The sequence below is a fragment of the Vicia villosa genome, unplaced genomic scaffold, assembly GCF_029867415.1.
Source record: "Vicia villosa cultivar HV-30 ecotype Madison, WI unplaced genomic scaffold, Vvil1.0 ctg.000370F_1_1, whole genome shotgun sequence".
NCBI classification, from domain to species: domain Eukaryota; kingdom Viridiplantae; phylum Streptophyta; class Magnoliopsida; order Fabales; family Fabaceae; genus Vicia; species Vicia villosa.
The window spans coordinates 408,065-430,837 of record NW_026705171.1 but is presented as its reverse complement, the minus strand read 5'-3'; the positions used below and the strand labels follow the sequence as shown (position 1 = coordinate 430,837).

The 22,773-nt window shown below is 35.3% G+C and overlaps 1 protein-coding gene across 1 annotated transcript; it reads left to right on the top strand.

Moving 5' to 3' along the window:
* Positions 1-21,260: 21,260 nt before the first annotated feature.
* On the top strand, positions 21,261-22,202 carry LOC131627593 (vacuolar-sorting receptor 7-like). The gene is made up of 2 exons (XM_058898433.1): positions 21,261-21,555; positions 21,655-22,202. Exons 1-2 carry the CDS (start codon positions 21,261-21,263, stop codon positions 22,200-22,202), a joined length of 843 nt encoding a protein of 280 aa, XP_058754416.1.
* The last annotated feature ends 571 nt before the right edge of the window (positions 22,203-22,773 follow it).

Genomic DNA, 22,773 nt, shown 5'->3' with positions numbered 1-22,773 from the left:
GTCTCACCCTGCTTGTCAATTCACTACTTAACCACCACATTTTCCCTTTTTAGTTCATTAAGCATTTCAAGCACACGAGAGGATGGATCAGAGGTTGAGGCACCGTTAGAAGTTGCAAGCACAGAGGAAACAGTAAGAATCTTAGGAGTCATAAGATCTGCATTTACCACCCAGGTTTGTATTATTCCTTCACAAATGTCTGTTGGTATTTCAATTGGAACTTGTTTTACCAAAGCCAAAGGATTTGCTTGGTTATCATCTATATCCATAAGTTCATAAGATGAATAGCAAGGAGCATTGTTGATCATGAGAGGAGGCTTTAGTGCCAAGATATCCATCACTAGTCTGATGACAGCATTCAGACACTCAGAAAATTTCTCATTAGCATGAGTACGACACACTTCTTTGAGTTTATGGGATTCAGAGTTGAATCTCTTTCTGAACACATTCCAAAGGGCTTCTGAAGCTAATGGACTCCCATTTGTTTCACATTCAACTTTTAACTTTGCAATCCAATCCTGCATCTCTGTTTCAAAATTCTGAAATAATATATCAACATCTGTTGGGGTGGGTTTGTGAATTTGTTCACGATGTTGAAATTCAAGGAATTGTTGGAGTGCTGGTTGGGGTTCCGAGGTTTCAGTTAGTTGAGGTTCTGAAAGAGGGACATCTGATGTGATCAGGGTTAGGTTTGGTGCGTTAAATGGTGAGTCTTGTGGTGATGGTGAGGATGAAATGATTTGATCTTTGGGTGAGGATGGAATGGAGATATGTTCTAGGGAGTGAGATAAAGTAATTTCATGAGGTTGGAGTTATATTCTTGTGTTGGAGTTATATTCATGAGGATGGAATGGAGATATATTATTGGCCGCAAGAGTTCATCGTCTTGTGTTGGAGTTCTTTTAATTTGTATATGTCAGCTCTTTGTTGATACACACACCACACATTTTTATTTTCCAGGTGATCTTGTATATATATGTCTTTGAATATTTGTCTGTTATCTTGATCTTGAGAAAGCATTAAATGCTTGCGTGTTTGCTTTTTGTTTTGTATTTCTCCAACGTGTTGCATGTGTGTTGCTTCTTCAATCATCCTTGGAAATTGTTCCATTTAAGTGCTTCATCCGTTTTTCTAATCATCGTGTTTTTAACGGAATCTTATCTTGATTTAGAACTTTACAACTGTTCGCAACTTCTGTACTGGCTTGAATAACTTCTAGTAAAGTCTGTCTTCTGCGATTTGTGCCTTCAGAAGTTTCTTTCTTAGAAATTTTCAACAACTTTCCTTTACATCATTTTCTTAGCTTTACATAATGTTTAGTTCAGATGGTACTTGTATAAGGACATCTTCTGACATACAAAATATATAATTGGAATACCATATTTACTTATATAAAATTTGTTTACTTGTTATCATCAAAACATTAAGATAAGATTAGAAGCCATTCACACCACATACTACTCACACTAGATACGAGGTGAGCTCTCCTAATTCATCAAAGAGAAACGACATCCTTGGCTGAGGAAAATAAAACACCTTGAGTTGATGCCCCAACATTGAGTCTGACATCAATCTTAATGATCCGCTGTCGCGCGTGGATAAAAAACGAGTATTTTGTAAAATGGTAGTTTAGCGGTAATGACAACTCGAATATCGTTCTCACAAGGATTCTTGTATTATGTTAACTAATCAAAATCGATTAAGGGGGGTTTGATTTAGGATCGATAAAATAATAACAGAGTGAAAAAGTGATTAAAATAAGTGATTATGTAAATAAGCTAAAACGACAATTCTATTGATTCGTTTACCGACTTATCACTGGTTCAATAAACTTCAATCCCCTAAGCGGATTCTATTCCCTTACCGATTACAACACCAAATAACAAGCGAACTTGATAATATAAGATTTCATTCTTATTTTCCGAATTAAGCAAACGGATCAGCGCAATCACGAATTAAGCAAACGTAATTCTAACTTACGCAGTTTAACGATTAAGCAACGATAAAATACGATAAAGGTAAAGGAACATCAATCAATCGGTATAAATCAAAAATATTTTATACAACTCGAATTAAGCAAACAAGACATATAGATTAATATCGAAAGGGAGAAGAAATTGGATTAAAGATTAAAAACCTCAAAGTATTGGAAACCGTAACCAGCAGAAATTGCCTTCGGGGATTAGTTCCTCATCATTCGTACAAAGCTTTCAAAATTATTTCGTGAAAAGGAAAAGTGACAATGAACTTTTTCGACCCAATTGGGTCAAATTACAAAACCCAGGCCCACTACTTAACGACCCAAAAACTGAAAATAAAATAGTGCTGCAACTTGAAACGTAAATCTGAGAAATATAGGTTCCGAATATGACTTTGACTCCAACACGAAAGTCGTAGCTCTCTTTCTTATCTTTCTCGCGATTATTAGAACGCCTCAATCGGACTCCCAGAACTCCAGTTATGATCGTTTCCTTGTAGACTACTAAAGCTGAAAAATAAAGAGCGAAAATTAAATAAAGCTAAAAATAAAATAAATTATAAAAACATATTAAAACATAAAAGTAATTAAAAAAATGGAAGAAATGCTTGATTACAAACATGGAAGAACGTGCGTCAAAATGCACTGATCAAATTCCCCCACACTTGAACTTTTGCACTCCGAGCAAAATGAAAAACAAAACAAAGAAAGCACAAATACATCAACAGTTACTCATCCTAGTCCACAATTCTTCTTCGGGTAAGTTTGCATCGACAGGTATTAATCTTGCACACTAAGGATATCGTAGGAGCACTGATCCATAATTATGCAGTCATAAACCTCCTGAATACACAAATCAACTCGAATCATGTTATTATATCAAAGCCTAACTTACTCATCTTTATTTTTGTTCTTTTTCATTCAGGCGCAATCACATTAAGCCCGTTATCTCCACACTCTTATAGCAAGACGACCGGTTAGTGACTCTTATCCTTTTCTGCATGGGGTTCTGGTACTTACGTGGCATAACCCTTTGTTTACTCAGTTGTAGTTGCGGGGGATCGGACCGTAATCCTCCCTACCAAGTTCAGCACCAGAAACCGCTGAACCAACTAACAAAGAGTCTTGAAATCTTTTTCTGAAGGTTCCACAACCGTTGGGTTAAGTGACTGGGTGAGGGTCACCAAACTTAGAAGGTGCATTCCCTTTTTCTTTTTGATTTTTTTCCGGAACACTCACTTATATTCATCGGCTTTCATGCGTAAAGTGTGTGAGAGATGGTGCCGACTGCTGAAATAAACTACTCAAGAGCTGTCAGAGAATGAGAATTTAAGGCTAAAAAATAATAAAAAAATTCAAATCAATTTTCATATGCAGGAGACTTACGGTGTTAGAATGATACCGATCGTGTGAATTTTTCCCAAGTCTCTGCAAACTCGACTCAAATCAGTCTATAGCCTAAAACTTTCAAGAAGATGCATTTTTTTAATAAGTAAAAATAAAACAAAACAACAAACAAAAACGAAGAAAATAAATGATTCCCTCCGCCACACTTAAGACATACATTGTCCTCAATGAAAGAACATAAATATAAAATAAGAGTGAAAGAAAGGAAAGAACACACCCGAGTATTCAAGGAGGATATGTGATCGCATAAACAACCTTTGCTAGTGAAGGCTCTTTTACAATCTCTCCTTTCAAAGTAGGGCTCTCATGGAATAGCCTTGGATAATGCTCATCGTCCTTAAAAAGTGCTTTAGTTCCTTCGCCTTTTATTCTAGGATCAAAGAATGTTCTTCTAAAAGTAAAAGTGTCAAACGGGCACGTGAATGTGCTCTCATCTTTCACAACATCAAGGAACCAAAGGTTATGGGGCTGCCTCACTACTTTTGCTACATCTTCAAGTGAGATCCTATGCACACACATGGATGAACTAATATCATAAATGTCATCCAAGGTCCATCTAATTCCTTTCTTATGCTTCTTCAAAACCTGCAAAAACTTACTTTCTGGATCAAAATAAATTTTAGAAGAAATTATAACCGGAAGTTTTTCAATCATCTCTAAATAAGCATATTTAAGATTTTGGGGAATTGGTTTCAGCTCTCGGGAAGGTGGTTGTTCAATGGATGGTTTGTTCGGGGCAGCCGGGGTGTCGAGAGCTTCATCTACATGAACAACTTCATTTGCAACCTCATTTGCAGTAAGAATATCATTGTCTAAGGCAAGCTCAATTTCAGCACAAACAGAGCAAATATTAGTGTCAGTACAAACATCATAAGAGTAAACATCATCAAAACCAGACAATGATGGAAAATCATATGCAAACAAATCAGTACAAGTATCATCAACATTTTTAGAAAGAAACTCTATTTAAAAATCAGATTGCTCTTTCAAGGGTTGTTGGTTTGATCCTTGAGTTGGCTGCATGGCAATCATCAAAGTGACAAGTTGTCCAATTTGTGTTTGCAAAGTCTGAAGAGTAGAATCTATTTGTTGTTGATACTGGAGATTATTTGCAGCCATTTGTTTGACAATATCCTCTAGTGAAGGTTCGGAAGGTGCAGAGCACACAACCTGAAATTCATTCAGATGCTTATGCGGATCCTCTCCTGCAAAACCATTAAACCTAGGCAACAAATGTGTTAAACCATATTCCAATTCAAAAGGTGCACCAGCCACATGATAGTCAATACATAAACCATTATAGTTCACATTAGGGACAACCAACAGCGTCAAAGTTCTTTGTTCAGCCATGGTTTCAACAAACACAGAAATACCAACCATGTCCAAAGTAGGCAGAAACAAATAGAAAGAAGGAAAACCATTAAATTAAAATCAGAAAATTATAAAATCCCATAATTTCATCTAGTTAGACAAAATAAGAATTATGGAAATTTTTTTGGATTTTTTCGAAACAGCAAAAATAGTACAAAAATAATTAAAAGAGGAATTTGGAGATTTGAGGTCGAATTCCCTTACTCTTTTAGAGTAAGGGAGTATTGATCGCACGATTTTTCTACTCCCAATAGGAAAAAAAATATTATCGATCGGATCCAATTTTCCCAAAAACCGATTTTTCGACTCAAATAGGCGTTATGACTGAAACCGCGAGGAACCTGTGGCCTAAACGTACGAAAACTAAACCTAATACTCTAAAATCAGTTAATAAAGACAAGAATCCACGACAACGGTGCCAATTTGATCCGCTGTCGCGCGCGGATCAAAAACGAGTATTTTGTAAAACGGTAGTTTAGCGGTAACGACATCACTAATATCGTTCTCACAAGGATTCTTGTATCATATTAACTAATCAAAATTGATTAAGTGGGGGGTTTGGTTTAGGATCGATAAAATAATAACAGAGTGAAAAGTGATTAAAATAAGTGATTATGTAAATAAGCTAAAACGACAATTCTACTGATTCGGTTACCGACTTATCACTGGTTCAATAAACTTCAATCCCCTAAGTGGATTCTATTCCCTTACCGATTACAACACCAAATAACAAGCAAACTTGATATTATAAGATTTAATTCCTATTTTCCGAATTAAGCAAACGGATCAGCGCAATCACGAATTAAGCAAACGTGATTCTAACTTACGCAGTTTAACGATTAAGCAACGATAAAATACGATAAAGGTAGAGGAACATCAATCAATCGGTATAAATCAATAATATTCTATACAACTCGAATTAAGCAAACAAGACATATAGATTAATATCGAAAAGGAGAAGAAATTGGATTAAAGATTAAAAACCTCAAAGTATTGGAAACCGTAACCAATAGAAATTGCCTTCGGGGATTAGTTCCTCATCATTCGTACAAAGCTTTCAAAATTATTTTGTGAAAAGTAAAAGTGACAATGAACAGTAGCGGCCACTCCTAGGTACATAAGCCAAAAACTTTTTCGACCCAATTGGGTCAAATTACAAAACCCAGGCCCACTACTTAACGACCCAAAAACTGAAAATAAAATAGTGCTGCAACTTCAAACGCAAATCTGAGAAATATAGGTTCCGAATATGACTTCAACTCTAATACGAAAGCCGTAGCTCTCTTTCTTATCTTTCTGGCGATTATTAGAACGCCTCAATCGGACTCCCAGAACTCCAGTTATGATCGTTTCCTTGCAGACTACAAAATGTGAAAAAAAAAAGTGCGAAAACTAAATAAAGCTAAAATAAAATAAATTATAAAAACATATTAAAAAATAAAAATAATTAAAACAAATGGAAGAAATGCTTGAGTACAAACATGGAAGAACGCGCGTCAAAATGCACTGATCACTTACCCATATGGACTGTAAATCCCATTCTAGTTTATTCAAGGCTCTTTCAGGAGATACACAGGAGCCTAACATCACAACAGTTGATCAATTATGCAGAAGGATTAGTAGCTGTCACCATCCACAAAAGGATTTCTTCATAAGCGGGTTTCATTCCACCTGTCTGACAGTACGGTGCTATCCTTCTTAAAAAAAATTCCCTCTTCGGGTAGACCACACTATCCATGATATCTACTACTCTTCCTAGCATGAACAGACTATCCAAACAAGTCTGCTTCTCCCACTCTTTAGCCTTATGAAATACATCTCAAGAATTTTGGATGATACCAATAGACCACTGGCTGAATCACACCATGCCTGCAAGTTACTTTTCTAGATATTAACTTGACTTAGGTTGACGCATCTCTACTGCACATAACCCCTTGCATGTCTCTCCTAGTTTATCTGAACAAGAGTTCCCTGTTCACATAGACTTGACAAGTAATATCAAGTTTGAGTTAACAACCTTCATCCTGTTTGAGAGATCCACCAGTCGTTCATATTGAGAGAAAGAAATTCTCAATAAATAGATGTCAAGACATTATAGGTGACATCTCAAGAATCTCCAATTCTAGACTTGGAATTCTTCATCATTAACTACTATGAACTCCTTGAGCATCATACATTCTTCTCCTTAGTAGCCCCATACCATGTGGTTAGTGCACACCTACACATTCTTCCTATTTACTTGAATCAGAAATAAATTGATTCAAGAAGTAGACAATTTGGTTGACTATCATTTAACCAACCAATCCAAGACATGTTTTCTAGACAACCATCTTAGATCCATAGCCCAGACGCCTCCTCTTACAAGTCAGGAGTAGTTTCCAAACATATGTGATCATTACACATTTGTTTAGCACCCGAAGCATCTATTCAACTAGGAGTACCATTCCAGCGACATGATGTCTCAGCATTTGATAGAACATTAGTTCTTTCTTCTGGAACGCAAATTGATCTAGGTGATAAAGTAATTGTTGCCTCAAAAACATCCCTTGGTCAGCTTCAAAGCAGACAACCCAGCTTCACCAACAATAATTGGGCTCAGAGTTAATTCCTTAAATAGATCAAGAATTGGGAAGACTCCAACAGGGACCTAAAAAGGGGCATCAATAATTTGTAACGTAGGTGAAATATTCCTTGAAGAAGTAACCACCATGTTAGAACAAGATTTGTTCTGATCAATTATCTTAGTTTTGATGATAACAATAATATGAATTTTGCTTAAGATAATATGGTACTCTAATCCAATGCAATTTCCTTTTCAGGAAATATATAAAGAGTATGCATAATTCAGCGCTCAGAAGCTTTGTCTCAAAGGGTTCAGCATGCAACATCAGAACATGGTCTGGCAAGACATCAGAAGATGGTCGAAGCAGAATCAGAACATGGGTCTATGGAAGCATCAGAAGAACAAGAGAACAGAAGCACTGAAGTTCTGATGGTATCACGCTCAGAAGCACTTCAAGGTCAGAAGATCAGAAGATGCTTTGCACCAAGCTGTTTGACTCTGATGATATTCAAACGTTGTATTCACAAACATCAGATCAGAAGGAAGTACAAGTGGCAAGCTACGCTGACTGACAAAAGGAACGTTAAAAGCTACTAAAGGCTACGTCAGTAGACACAGCGTGAACAAGGCTCGAGGTAGTTGACAAAAGCGTATAACATTAAATGCGATGCTGTACGGAACACGCAAAGCATTAAATGCACTCAACGGTCATCTTCTCCAACGCCTATAAATATGAAGTTCTGATGAGAAGCAAGGTTAACGATTATGCACCAAAACAACTCATATTAACTTGCTGAAACGCTGTTCAAATCAAAACTCAGAATCTTCATCTTCATCAAAGCTCACTACATTGCTGTTGTAATATATTAGTGAGATTAAGCTTAAACGTTAAGAGAAATATCACAGTTTGTGATTATAGCTTTTAAGAAGCAATTGTAATACTCTTAGAATTGATTACATTAAGTTGTAAGGAACTAGAGTGATCGTGTGGATCAGAATACTCTAGGAAGTCTTAGAGGTTATCTAAGCAGTTTGTAACTAGAGTGATCGTGTGGATCTGTATACTCTAGAAAAGTCTTAGAGGGTATCTAAGCAGTTGTTCCTGGAGTGATCAGTGTGTGATCAGAAGACTCTGGAAGACTTAGTTGCTGACTAAGTGGAGAACCATTGTAATCCGTGCGATTAGTGGATTAAATCCTCAGTTGAGGTAAATCATCTCTGCGGGGGTGGACTGGAGTAGTTTAGTTAACAACGAACCAGGATAAAAATAACTGTGCAATTTATTTTTATCTGTCAAGTTTTTAAAGCCACACTTATTCAAACCCCCCCCCTTTCTAAGTGTTTTTCTATCCTTCAATTGGCATCAGAGCGCCGGTTCTAAGGTGCAAGCACTTAACCGTGTTTAGAAAAGATTCATGAAGAGAAAAACGCTACAGTAAAAGATGGCTGATGAAACTCCAAAGTCTACACCTACATCTACATCTGGCTCTGCTGAGCAACACAACGGTAACAATGGTTATACTAGACCGCCGGTATTTGATGGTGAAAACTTTGAATACTGGAAAGATAAATTGGAAAGTTACTTTCTTGGTCTAGATGGTGATCTATGGGATCTTCTGATGGATGGTTACAAACATCCAGTAAATGCCAGTGGCGTAAAGCTGACAAGGCAAGAAATGAATGATGATCAGAAAAAGCTTTTCAGGAATCATCATAAATGCAGAACTGTTTTGCTGAATGCTATCTCTCATGCTGAGTATGAGAAGATATCTAACAGGGAAACGGCCTATGACATATATGAGTCCTTGAAAATGACTCATGAAGGAAATGCTCAAGTCAAGGAGACTAAAGCTCTCGCTTTAATCCAGAAGTATGAAGCCTTCAAGATGGAGGATGATGAAGACATTGAAAAGATGTTCTCAAGATTTCAAACTCTTACTGCTGGATTGAGAGTTCTTGACAAGGGATACACCAAGGCTGATCATGTAAAGAAGATCATCAGAAGCTTACCCAGAAGATGGGGTCCTATGGTGACTGCATTCAAGATTGCAAAGAATCTGAATGAAGTTTCTCTGAAAGAGCTTATCAGCGCCTTGAGAAGTCATGAAATAGAGCTGGACGCAAATGAGCCTCAAAAGAAAGGTAAGTCTATTGCATTAAAATCCAATATCAAGAAATGCACTAACTCTTTTCAGGCTAGAGAAGAAGATCCTGAAGAATCAGAATCTGAAGAAGAAGATGAACTGTCCTTGATCTCCAGAAGGCTAAATCAACTCTGGAAGAGCAAGCAAAGGAAGTTCAGAGGCTTCAGAAGTTCAAAGAAATTTGAACGTGGAGAATCTTCTGATGACAGAAGATTTGACAAGAAGAAGGTCATGTGCTATGAATGCAATGAGCCTGGACACTTCAAGAATGAATGTCCAAATCTTCAGAAGGAAAATCCCAAGAAGAAGTTTCATAAGAAGAAAGGTCTTATGGCAACCTGGGATGAGTCAGAAGATGATTCAGACTCTGAAGATGAGCAGGCTAACTGTGCGCTGATGGCGACAGAAGATGACAGATCAGAATCTACATCAGAATCAGATTCTGAAGAGGTATTTTCTGAACTTACTAGAGATGAGTTAGTTTCCGGTCTAACTGAACTTCTGGAATTCAAGTCTCAGATCAGTCTCAAATACAAAAAGCTGAAAAAGCTATTTGAATTTGAAACAAAGAAGCTTGAGTTGGAGAATTCTGAATTAAAAGAAAAACTTTTAAAATTGTCCAATGATGTTGGATCTCCTTCTGATTCAGAAAAATCCACTCCCAGTCTAAACCATATTCTGAAAGAATATGATTTAAGTTTCAGGAAGTTCTTATCTAGAAGTATTGGCAGAAGTCAGCTAGCTTCTATGATATATGCCGTGTCTGGAAACAAAAGAGTAGGCATTGGTTTTGAGGGTGAAACCCCATACAAACTTGAACCTGTTGATGAAATGAAACTCACATACAAGCCATTGTATGATCAGTTCAAGTATGGCCACTCCCATGATATTAGGCACACTTCACATGCTCAAAGTTTTCACATAACACACACCAAAAAGCATGTGACACAACCTAAGAAATATCATGAAACTCACATTAAGAATTATCATGCTGTTCCTCACATTGCTTACAATGTTAAACCCAAGTTCAATCAGAACTTGAGAAAATCTAACAAGAAAGGACCCAAGAAGATGTGGGTACCAAAGAAAAAGACTATTTCTTTTGCAGATTCTCTTGGCGACATAGAAGATAAAAGTCAACATGACATGTCATCTGGACTCAAGTTGGTCTCAACACTTGAAGGGAAGAAGGACTGTCTTCCAAGATCTGGTACTTAAATCTGTTGAAGAAACTATGTTCGTAGGAGATCAGAAAAGAAAGCTTATTAGTCTTGGAACCATCTGTTTTGTTTGTTTCTATAGCAATGATGTTTCGTTCTTGATTATTCTGAATGCTCTAAATGCTACAGAATATACAATATTGAAACATTGATTGTGGACGAATCAATAAATATCTGGTTTGATGATAAACTTGTTTCTGATGAAACAAAGCAGCTTAAGAATTTCTGCAGATAAAGTTTTGTCTTATCAGAAGCTGTAGAACAAAGAAGTGAATCTCCAGAAGCTGTGTATATCAGAAGTAATGGATCAGAAGATCATTCAGATTTATATCAGCACACTTCAGAAGGAGTGTCTCCAGAAGAGAAACTTGATCAATTTAAAAGCAGTGATCAGAAGGCGTAAAGCCTATTGAATATTTTACATCTGTCATCCATTATCTGATGATGAACACGTGTCTCTACGGTCAGTTCGAAGCGTGCAGTTGAAAAGACGCCGACCTAGGTAACTGTTTCAAATCATTTCTTTTACCACGATCTCTCTCCTCACGTCACTCGTCATTTAATGAAAATGATTTCTTTTGATTCTGAAACTATTCAATTTGTTTATTTATTCTTTTTCTTTTTCTAGTTTATATTTGTCTCCTTATATTCTTTTCAAATCATATCAAACATCTTTTTCGCTCCCTTGTCTCTATTTCTTCTTGCATTCTCTCGTTTGAAAAGTTCTTAGCCGTTTTCTAAAACCCTAATCGAAAACCCAGTTCGCTTCTCTTGCTCGTTTTTGGTCATTCTGCATCCATGGCTGCCTTCTCATCCCAAAATGCTGAGTCATCTGTTCCTCATCATCTCCAAGAAGAAACTTTGCAACTTACTCCTGTTGTTGCATGCTCTATTCCCAAGGACAAATTAGAAGTTCTATGTGAACTTATTGTTGATTTTGACAACCTTGAAGAACATGGATTTCATCTTAAAGAAGACATCATCTTTCAAGGATGGACCTCGTTGTTTGCTGAGTTCGTTGGCCCAGTTTATCCGGATCTTGTCAAGGAGTTCTGGGCACATGCTGTGGTTGCGCCAAAATCAATACTTTCTTTCGTCCATGGAAAGTTTGTTGTTGTTACGGAAAACATCCTAAGAGTGATGTTTGATCTGAAAAACGCTGAAGGAGCTTTTGAAGTCAATAAAAGGGAAAATTGGGAAGATGTTTTATCTACTCTCTACCCAGACATAAATGAAACAAAGAACCTCAAGGATTTGAAAGATCTCTACAAAATCTGGACCAAAATTCTTCTTGGGTGTTTCTATCACAGGAAAGGAACACATGCCTCTGACTTCATCAACAATGAGCAAAAATATATTCTTTATTGCATTGCCACTCAGAAGAAGGTTGATGCGGTTTACATTATCTTCAACCATATGTGGAAAGCAGTAAAGGATTCCAGAAACGCTTTCAGAAAAGAAAATGGTGGAACAATCATTCCTTTTGGTAGAATTATTACAAACCTTCTGGTGCATTCCAAGATTGTTGAGAGTCTGGAATCTGAAGGTATTGTGAAAGACCTTGCTGTCACATCTGGGGCTTGTCTGAATGCATTCACTTTAAAAAGGATGAACGTGATTAAGGCTATAATTAAGACTCCTCAACCTCTTGCTGGAACAACAATCAGAAGAGAACCAGTTCTAGCTGAATTCAAAACCTTCTTCAATAGTGAGGTACCACAAGTCAGAACTAAGTATCTGAAGTCACAAAAAGAGGATAAGAGTCTTAAAGATCAAGACAAAGGTGCTCCTATTAAAGTGAATCGTAAGAAGGAAGAAAGGACCAAAAGAAAGTTTGATCATCCTGCTGCTACCACCAAGAAAGAAGTGGTCCCAGAAGAAGTCATTGCAAAGGCTGTTAAGGCTGTCTCTGCTGATTTTGAGAAGAAAAAGAAGGAAGCTGAGAAAAAGAAGAAGAAGTCAAATAACAATGCTGAGATTGTTGAAGTTGTTGAGAAGAAGAAAATTAGAAAAAGGAAGATGATTATTCAAAGCTCAGATGAAGAAAATGCTGCTCAAGAGGCTGAGAATCAACCAGAAGTTCTGGCTTATGTCAGACGGGAAGAAATCTCTAGAGGCAAAGCAAAGGTTTTTGAAGAGCCGAAAAGTAAAAAGCAGAAGAAGACTGAGGATGTGGCCAAAGCTTTTCTGAGAGGTTCCAAAGGTATATGCATTTCTGAACCTGATTCTGTTCCTGCTGTTAGTTCAGAAGTTGCACCAATAGAGGCTGTCCCTACACCTGAACCTGAAAAAGCCACATCAGAATCACCTGTCTTTGTCCATGTTCTTACACCTCCATCTTCTCCTATAACCATTCCTTCCTCTCCTCCTACCATAAATCCTGTTCTGGATATACCACCTCTTCAAACTCTCTTTCCATCTCAACCTTCTCCCAATGCCACCTTTGAACATACTCCCCCCACCTCTCAAAACAATCTTTGTGATTCTCCTCTTCCAACCTCTGCATCACATGAGCAGCTGCTCCGTGATTGCAACTACACTCCCAAGCCTCGTTCTGAAGCTGAAGTGGTAGTGTTAGATTCTGATACTGAAGCAGAATCTTCTTATAGGTTGGATAGAGAACCTCATCCGTACTTCACTTCCAACCCTGCCTTTTCAAAAACCCAAGTAAAATTCCGCCCTGTATACTCTATTGGTGTAGTTTTTGAAAACATAAAGAGGAATCTCAGAAGCATCTTTGATACTCTCAGAATTGCTGAAAGTTCTGGATTGAATGATGTTGCTATGCGGAACTTCTGGAGGATCCTTCGCAGAAAATCAGATGCTCTGTTTTTAGAACTTCAGGAAGCCTGTGTAGCTGCTGCCCCACGGCCTCGTGGAATTCTGAGGAATTATGAAGACTTCTGGTTTGCTAGTCTCAAGGGAAGACATCTGTTGGAAGAGAAGCCCTTCTTGGATGAGATGGAACAATTAAGACTGGCTGCTGAAATGGAAGCAAATCCATGCAGGGATATCGTTATCTTTATTCCTGATTATCCTGTTCTGCTCGGAGACTTCAAGACTCTCTTTGACTATCTGAGGGAAAACCCTTCTGAGAAAGACCCAAGCTTGGTCATTCCAGAAGTTGTTGACCCACCAGAAGTTGAAGGTCCTTCTGCTCCCAGGAATCTAGCTGCCATTCTTCAAGCTCTTGAGAATGGAGATTCTGAAATTCCTGCTGCAGAATATGGAGATACTTCTATGCAAGAAGCAGATGCTGAAGATCATGTTGCTGAATCAGATCCTGTTGAGGAAATTCCTGCAAATGATCTATCCATGGAAGCTGCAGATCAAGTTGCTATTCCTGTGGTTGAAAGCGTTGAAGCTTCTTCTGATGAATCTTCTCGTCTTGCAAGGACTCTGGAAGAAATTCAGAAGAGACAGGATGAGCAAAGCTCACTCAATGATAAGTATAATGCTTTCATGGTGAGGCAAGAAGGACACAACAATGAGGTTAAAGAGATGCTGGCCAAGATCTTGTCAAGGCTAGGGCCATCTTAGATTGAGTCTGTGTTGTTTCTGTCTTTTCGTTGCATCTGTCTCTGTGCATCTGATCTTTCTTCTCTTCATGTACTTCTGTACCTGCTGTTTTGAACTTCAATGAAATCATCTTCTTCCTTCGTGTGTTTCGTTTTGTTTGTCTCTGAATCTTTTTTGTTTTTTGATGATATGACAAAAAGGGGGAGAAGATATGTGATAAATGATTTGATTTAATCAGTTGCTTTTACTAACAAGAACTGCAAGTTCTATATGGTTTAAGTGTTTTGCAGGTATAAAGAAATGAAGAAAATCTTCAAAGCAAACACAGAAGCAAAACCATAAGAAGTGTTATTCTGTAAAAAGAATAAACTCATGGAAACTGAAGCAAGCTGAGTGCTATCAAGCTTCAGAAATCAGAAGCACTAATAATAGAATTTGATCCATATTTGTTTATTTGATCTGACAAAATTCTATTTGCTCTGATACATTATTTTAGCCTATATGGCTCTGATACATATAATGTGTTCTAATATACATTTTATGTTCTGACTCGTTCATGCTGACTTTTGTCGTTTAGTTTTTGTTTTGTAACATTTCAGGATGTAGAGATGCTCTGATGATGCTCTGGTACATTCAACAATGTTCTGATACAAATCTAGCATGAAGTGATGTTGGTAGAAATTCAAAGCTCTGAAGCTATCCGAGGGAAGCAGAAATCAGAAGCTGTGAATGTTCCAAAGATCCAGAAAACTCAAGTTCTGAAGCTGTCCTAAATGGAAGCAGAAATCAGAAGCTGTGAATGTTCAGAAGATCAAAGAAATTCAAGTTCTGAAGCTGTCCTAGATGGAAGCAGAAATCAGAAGCTGTGAATGTTCAGAAGATCAAAGAAATTCAAGTTCTGAAGCTGTCCTAGATGGAAGCAGGAATCAGAAGCTGTGAGTGTTCTAGGGATCTAAAGAAATTCTAGTTCTGAAGCTGTCCAATGGAAGCAGAAGTCAGAAGCTATGAATTCTCTAAAGACAAAAGCTTATGTGATCGTCTCTACCGAAATAATCAGGGAAGTCTTTTATTAAAGTTCTTCGAGTATTTATTTCAGGGGGAGATTATTTATCTCAGGGGGAGATTGTTAATCTCAGGGGGAGACATATTCATATGCTTATGCTATAGCTGTGTAATTTGTCTTTTGCCATCCGCTCTTTCTGATCGCAAATTCATATCATTTATATATGTTTTTGTCATCATCAAAAAGGGGGAGATTGTTAGAACAAGATTTGTTCTGATCAATTATCTTAGTTTTGATGATAACAATAATATGAATTTTGCTTAAGATAATATGGTACTCTAATCCAATGCAATTTCCTTTTCAGGAAATATATAAAGAGTATACATAATTCAGCGCTCAGAAGCTTTGTCTCAAAGGGTTCAGCATGCAACATCAGAACATGGTCTGGCAAGACATCAGAAGATGGTCGAAGCAGAATCAGAACATGGGTCTATGGAAGCATCAGAAGAACAAGAGAACAGAAGCACTGAAGTTCTGATGGTATCACGCTCAGAAGCACTTCAAGGTCAGAAGATCAGAAGATGCTTTGCACCAAGCTGTTTGACTCTGATGATATTCAAACGTTGTATTCACAAACATCAGATCAGAAGGAAGTACAAGTGGCAAGCTACGCTGACTGACAAAAGGAACGTTAAAAGCTACTAAAGGCTACGTCAGTAGACACAGCGTGAACAAGGCTCGAGGTAGTTGACAAAAGCATATAACATTAAATGCGATGCTGTACGGAACACGCAAAGCATTAAATGCACTCAACGGTCATCTTCTCCAACGCCTATAAATATGAAGTTCTGATGAGAAGCAAGGTTAACGATTATGCACCAAAACAACTCATATTAACTTGCTGAAACGCTGTTCAAATCAAAACTCAGAATCTTCATCTTCATCAAAGCTCACTACATTGCTGTTGTAATATATTAGTGAGATTAAGCTTAAACGTTAAGAGAAATATCACAGTTTGTGATTATAGCTTTTAAGAAGCAATTGTAATACTCTTAGAATTGATTACATTAAGTTGTAAGGAACTAGAGTGATCGTGTGGATCAGAATACTCTAGGAAGTCTTAGAGGTTATCTAAGCAGTTTGTAACTAGAGTGATCGTGTGGATCTGTATACTCTAGAAAAGTCTTAGAGGGTATCTAAGCAGTTGTTCCTGGAGTGATCAGTGTGTGATCAGAAGACTCTGGAAGACTTAGTTGCTGACTAAGTGGAGAACCATTGTAATCCGTGCGATTAGTGGATTAAATCCTCAGTTGAGGTAAATCATCTCTGCGGGGGTGGACTGGAGTAGTTTAGTTAACAACGAACCAGGATAAAAATAACTGTGCAATTTATTTTTATCTGTCAAGTTTTTAAAGCCACACTTATTCAAACCCCCCCCTTTCTAAGTGTTTTTCTATCCTTCACACCAACCATACTAAAGTGCCTTTATGAGTGGACTCGAGAACCAGAGCTCAAGTATCATTTGCAACTTTGCTCAGTTGACTGAACCAATTTTGAACATGCCCTATCATATGATGCAGTTCCTGAGGAGATCATACCCTAATGGTAGGAAAATCAGGTTTGAAAGAGATACCATGCAGCGAAAATACATCAACAACTCCTCAACTATCTACGGGAACAACATAGACACCTCATCTTAGATCCCTACATGTTGAAACTTTCCCCATGTTCCACCTTTTACAACAACATATGAGCCTAACTTCACCAATCACGAACAATCCATCCTCCACTTTTAGGGACTATTCAATTCCAATATAAAATCTATAAGTTTAAACAATATTTTCAGTTCGAGCATTCCTTGCCAAACCAGAAAGTATCCTCCCAGGATCTCATCCAGAGACAGAATAGGATGCCTGCTCTGATACCAATTGAAATTCTGGTGCACAGACCCAAATGTTCTAAGACACCTAGTCTATCATGAAATTCAAAGGCAAGGTAAAATCAGTATTACGTAGTACTGAAAAGTAAAGAACATAAGTGAATGTTTACCCAGTTCGGTGAAAAACACACCTAGTCACTACCCAATGCAACCTTTATCTTAGAACTCCATATAAGACAAGAGAACCTCCTCTCACTCCCTAGTGACACCTAATTGTTAAAACCATGCAACATCTACTTAAACAACTACATGAAGACACGCTTCCATGACCGTACCTATCCAAGAATCTTGACTTAGACTTGGTTCATAGCTTCCTCCAAGAACAATACACCTCTTTCCTACAGGATTTAAGGTGGACACTACTTCTCTTGCTTCACAACATCCAGAAAAACATGGTAATCTTCCCAGAACTCGGGAGATTCACTTTGACAAATCCTAGACTTCTATATCTTGAGTCGTCCTAAACTATGTTACAAATCCTGATAATTATATTCTATACCCAACTATATTTGGGCTTCTAATCACAGTCAAATATGTTGTTATAAATTAGTAGTAACTTCTGCTAAAAATAAGGTCTTCAATTCCTTAGCTTCCATGAAAATATCCTTATTTAGAAACTATATAAAGCTTTATATTCTTAAAATATTTTGATTGATTCTTCTGACTTGTTAAACTTATAACGCCTTATATGATTGCACCATATCCCTGAATATATCTGTAAATTTTAAATCATAACAGATTTAGCTTATCCACGTCAGTTCAGGTACGATGTCAAATGCAGTTATCTATGACACCTCATACGACATGTCATTCCAGATGTTAAGACATCTCAACAAAACATGGCTTAACATGATATAGGACTTCTTGCTCATATTTTCCTGTCAACAATTTAATTTAGCCTATCTAATAAACCTGCTTTATTTGTTTTACTAAAATTAATGCCAATCCTAAAACCAGAGAACTTACAATATTGATAAATCGCAATATCGATGTATTTTATGTTGTTGCATGTCGGTGTATTGATGTCCTCTATTTTATTTGAAGAACAATTGTATGATGCTGATTGAGGATATTTTTATAAAGAACATGATTTCTTTCCGATGCATAATAAAGTTGAAGTTTGAGGACTAAGTTGAATTTTGTTGTAGGTTCATTCAAAATGTGTGTTGTATATCTATGTAGGCATGTTTGTGCAAGTTTGTAGTCAATGAAGTGTAGGATCCTAATTGTTGTATGTTATTTAAAAATAATTTATTCTGATTTAATTTAAATACCATTGGGGAATTAGGGTGTTATAGTTAGCTTTTGTACTATTGTTCTATTTTCATAATATCATGTTTTACAATTTATCTTCTTAAATCAAAAGCTTCGAATATAAATTGATGAAACTGAAGTAAAGATTAAAGTTTGTCTGAGTTTATCTTCAGTGCCTAGTTGAAGTTGAAAGTGAGACACCAGTCTAGTTGTTCTAAGGCCTCAAACATCAAAAACTTTAGATTTCATAGTCATTATTAGAGTTGATCTTCAGAGCAAGTCTCAGAGTTGATATCTTTAGAAATGATGACTTGATTATGCAGAATCTTGACTTTATCAACACACACTGTGTTTGTTCCTTTTAGGTTCAGAGTGCGCCTTCACATTAGAGTTTGCTTCCTACAGATTTGTCAACCATCAAATCTTTCATAATTTAGACTTTAGATGTGCTAAATTCAAGTCGATTTGTTCATCCCTGACTTCTCCAAAGTTAAAATATGTTTTCTTTTGATCTTCACACTTAGCAACATGATTAAAATACAAACTTGTTTTGCATAAAAAATAAATTTTGTTATCTTCAAAACTCAAGGATAGTTGTAGAACCAAACCTGTTTCAACACAGGATTATTTGGCAGAAGGTTTTGGGATTTTATTCAAATGTTTTTTCTGTAATAAAATTTATACCATTCTTATATATTTTTATGTTTATGTTATTGTATGAAATATATTAAGTATCCTAGTGGATGATTAAATTTTATGCATCCAACAGGTCACGTGTTCGAGTCCGGTTGACACACAAAAGCTATAATTATTTTGTTTATTGTTCTCTATCTAAGATAGTACTTTTTTGTAAAAATCGATATTATAGGGTTGGGATAATATACTTAATAGAGTCATTGAATAGCAATTAAATATGTGAAATTATAGATTAAATATGTAGTAGTGTAAACAATTTTAAATTTTATTGTTATTTCTTTTCACATAACTTATTAATGATTAAAATATAAAATTTATAAGAGAGTTAAATCATATATTTTGTATTTTAAAATTTTAGAAAAAACGAGGCGTTTACTCATATGATAAAAAAGATTTGTTTGGTTATTAATCTTATCTGTCATGTCTATTTTTTCCGATTTAACCCGATTTTCAATATTAAAAATCAATTTCAGTACGAATCGATTGTCAGTGTTAATTGAACCAAATTTAGGTCCGGTGACCAGTTCAACCGACCTGTTCAATTCGATTTTTATTACTTTGTATTACATAGAAAAAAATTTCATATATTTTCTCATCATAACTTGTAATTGAAATTATCATATAGTATGTGCTATAGCTATTTTTTTAATACAAACTAAAGTTTTCTTATTTAAGAGTCACACCTACTTTTCTTCCCATTTTTTAGTTTTTAGTCTTTCTTTCAATTTTGCTCAAAAAAAAATATTTTTTTAATTATGCAAAAGGTTATAATAACAAAAACTACATCTATTTTTTTATATAAGAAAAAAGACAAACTACGAGCAATTTTTTTTTTAATAGAACTATGTTTTTTATAAATTTTTGAAAATGATATTTTTGTTTCTTTTGGATAAAAATAGTAATTTTGTATCTATTTACAAATTAAACTATCAACTAATAAGGATAAGGATAAGATATAATGATAGGGGATAAGTAGTCTATATTTACAAAAATTTAAAAAATAATAAAGAATACAAATTTTGTGTTAAAATTTTATTAAAAAATAACTCTACATTTCTACACATTATGTGTCTCTATCTCAAATTATAAGACACATTCAATCTTCTCCTTCAATATTTAACTTCCTCTAGAATAATGCAACCACAAAGATATAATGATATAGATAATAAAACTATATCAAAAAATATTTAAAAATAATAAAGAGTACAAATTTTGTGTTAAAATTTTATTAAAACAAACTCTTCATTTCTAAACATTTTGTGTCTCTATCTCTAATAAGACACATTCAATCTTTTCCTTCATTATTTAACTCTCTCTAAAACTAGAAAACCACAAAGATATAATGATATGGATACTAAAATTATATCAAAAAATATTTAAAAATAATAAAGAGTACAAATTTTGTGTTAAAATTTTATTAAAACACACTCTCCATTTCTACACATTTTGTGTCTCTATCTCTAATTATAAGATATATTCACTCTTTTCCTTCATTATATAACTTTTTTTAAAACTAGGCAAGCATTAAGAAATAATGATAAGGGATAAGAAGTCTATATTTAAACACATAAAAAAAGTAATAAAGAATACAAATTTTGTGTTAAAATTTTATTTAGAAAAAACTCTACATTTCTACACATTTTGTGTCTCTATCTCTAATTATAAGACACATTCAAACTCTTCCTTCTTTATTTAACTTTCTTTAAAACTAGGCAATCACAAAGATATAATAATAAAGGATAAGAAATATATATTAAAAAATATTTAAAAAATAATAAAGAATACAAACTTTGTGTTAAAATTCTATTAAAAAATAACTCTACATTCCTAGACATTTTGTGTCTCCATCTCTAATTATAAGACACATTCACTCTTTTGCTTCATTATTTAACATTCTCTAAAACTAGGCAAGCACAAAGAAGATAATAAGTTAAATCTAAAAAATTTATAAGAAAATAAAATAGAATACAAATATAGTGTTAAAGTTTTATTAAAAAAACTCTACATTTCTACACATCTCTATGTTTAACTATAAAACCATTCAATCTTTTCCTTCATTTATATAAGTTTCTTTACAACTACAAAATCACAAACAAAACATCTCATTCATCTCCATCTTCCATTTTTCCTCTCCATCATATTGAAACAACTTAACCTAAAACCAACATGAAATTTTCATATAGCCATACCTTTGAGTTATTTCTTTTCTTAATCTTGTTCTTTCTCCAAATTCATGGTCACATTGTGCTAGAAGAAAACAGCATCACAGTACTATCACCAAATGATCTAAGAGGTAAAAGAAATGGTGCCATAGGAAGCTTTGGAATGCCAAGTTATGGAGAGCCTATCATAGGATCACTCGTTTCACCGAAAGATTCTTATGGATGCGGAGTATTTGAAGGCGGTAAACCTTTTAAATATAGGTCTTATCATCCGACAATCGTACTTCTTAATCGTGGAGGTATTCATTTTTTAGAGTTACATTGCATAATTTTTTTTTGTAATACTTTTAGTTATACATGTTTTAAAATGCTTATTAACAACTTACTTGCACTTGTAGGGTGTTCTTTTTCTTTGAAGGTGTATCATGCCCAAAAAGCAGGAGCTGCAGCAGTTTTAATCATGGATGTTATTGATGAGCCACTAATGCTCATGGGTTCACACAGGGAGAGAGATGATTCCAAGAGACTCAATGGAAAGATTTTAATTCCATATGTTTTAATTCAATTGTCCTTTGGAAAGTCATTGAAGAATTATCTAAACAAGCAAGAGCAAGTTTTGCTTAAGATTGACCAATCAACCAATATATTTTCTACCCCTCCACCGATAGATCGTATAGTTCCAAATGAAGATATTCCCTCACCTGTAAAACCCGAAAATCCTACCCCTAACAACTCCAAAAAAGACCATGTAAAAGCCATACTCGAAAAATGTTTGATAGCTCTCGCTAGCATGGTTGGAGCGTTTGTCCTTAAAATAATATATTACTTACTTTCAGCAGTTCTTCGTAAGTGTTTAGAGAGAGTAGCACCCGCAACAGCAGCCGCCATACATCTACCGGAGGTAGCCATAGATCTACCGGAGGTGAAGCTGGACATCGATGTTTAGCTTTAGGAGTCTACTGTATCATTATCATATGATTATTAGAACAATAAGATTTTGGAATGATTATCTTTGTAAGCATAAATATGAGTGTTTATTTATATTGGAATGATTATCTTTGTAAGCATAAATATGAGTGTTTATTTATATTGGAATGATTATCTTTGTAAGCATAAATATGAGTGTTTATTTATATTGGAATGATTATCTTTGTAAGCATAAATATGAGTGTTTTTTTATATTGGAATGATTATCTTTGTAAGAATAAATATCACCATATTAAAAATGTCTTCTTATTAGTACATGAGTATTTTTTTATATTGGAATAACAATCTTTGTAAACAATATTGTATCTACACAATGTTACTGAGTTGACAGAAATTGGATTAATATGGATATTAGGTCTGAAAAATAGTTGCAACTATAAGAATATAGAGCAAGGAAACAAGGGTTCCATTAAGCCACATAGATAGATATTCATGGCTTCAACATAGATAACTATATAAAAAATTTGATGGAAATTGGATGTAAGATCCGATTGAAATCATGAGTGACATTGCACTACAAAAAAAGTGGA

Bases quoted from the DNA above. Each gene is read 5' to 3' on its own strand.
- LOC131627593 (XM_058898433.1), top strand. From the start codon at position 21,261: ATGAAATTTTCATATAGCCATACCTTTGAGTTATTTCTTTTCTTAATC. The intron at 21,556-21,654 runs GTATTCATTTTT...TTGCACTTGTAG, and splicing joins CGTACTTCTTAATCGTGGAG to GGTGTTCTTTTTCTTTGAAG.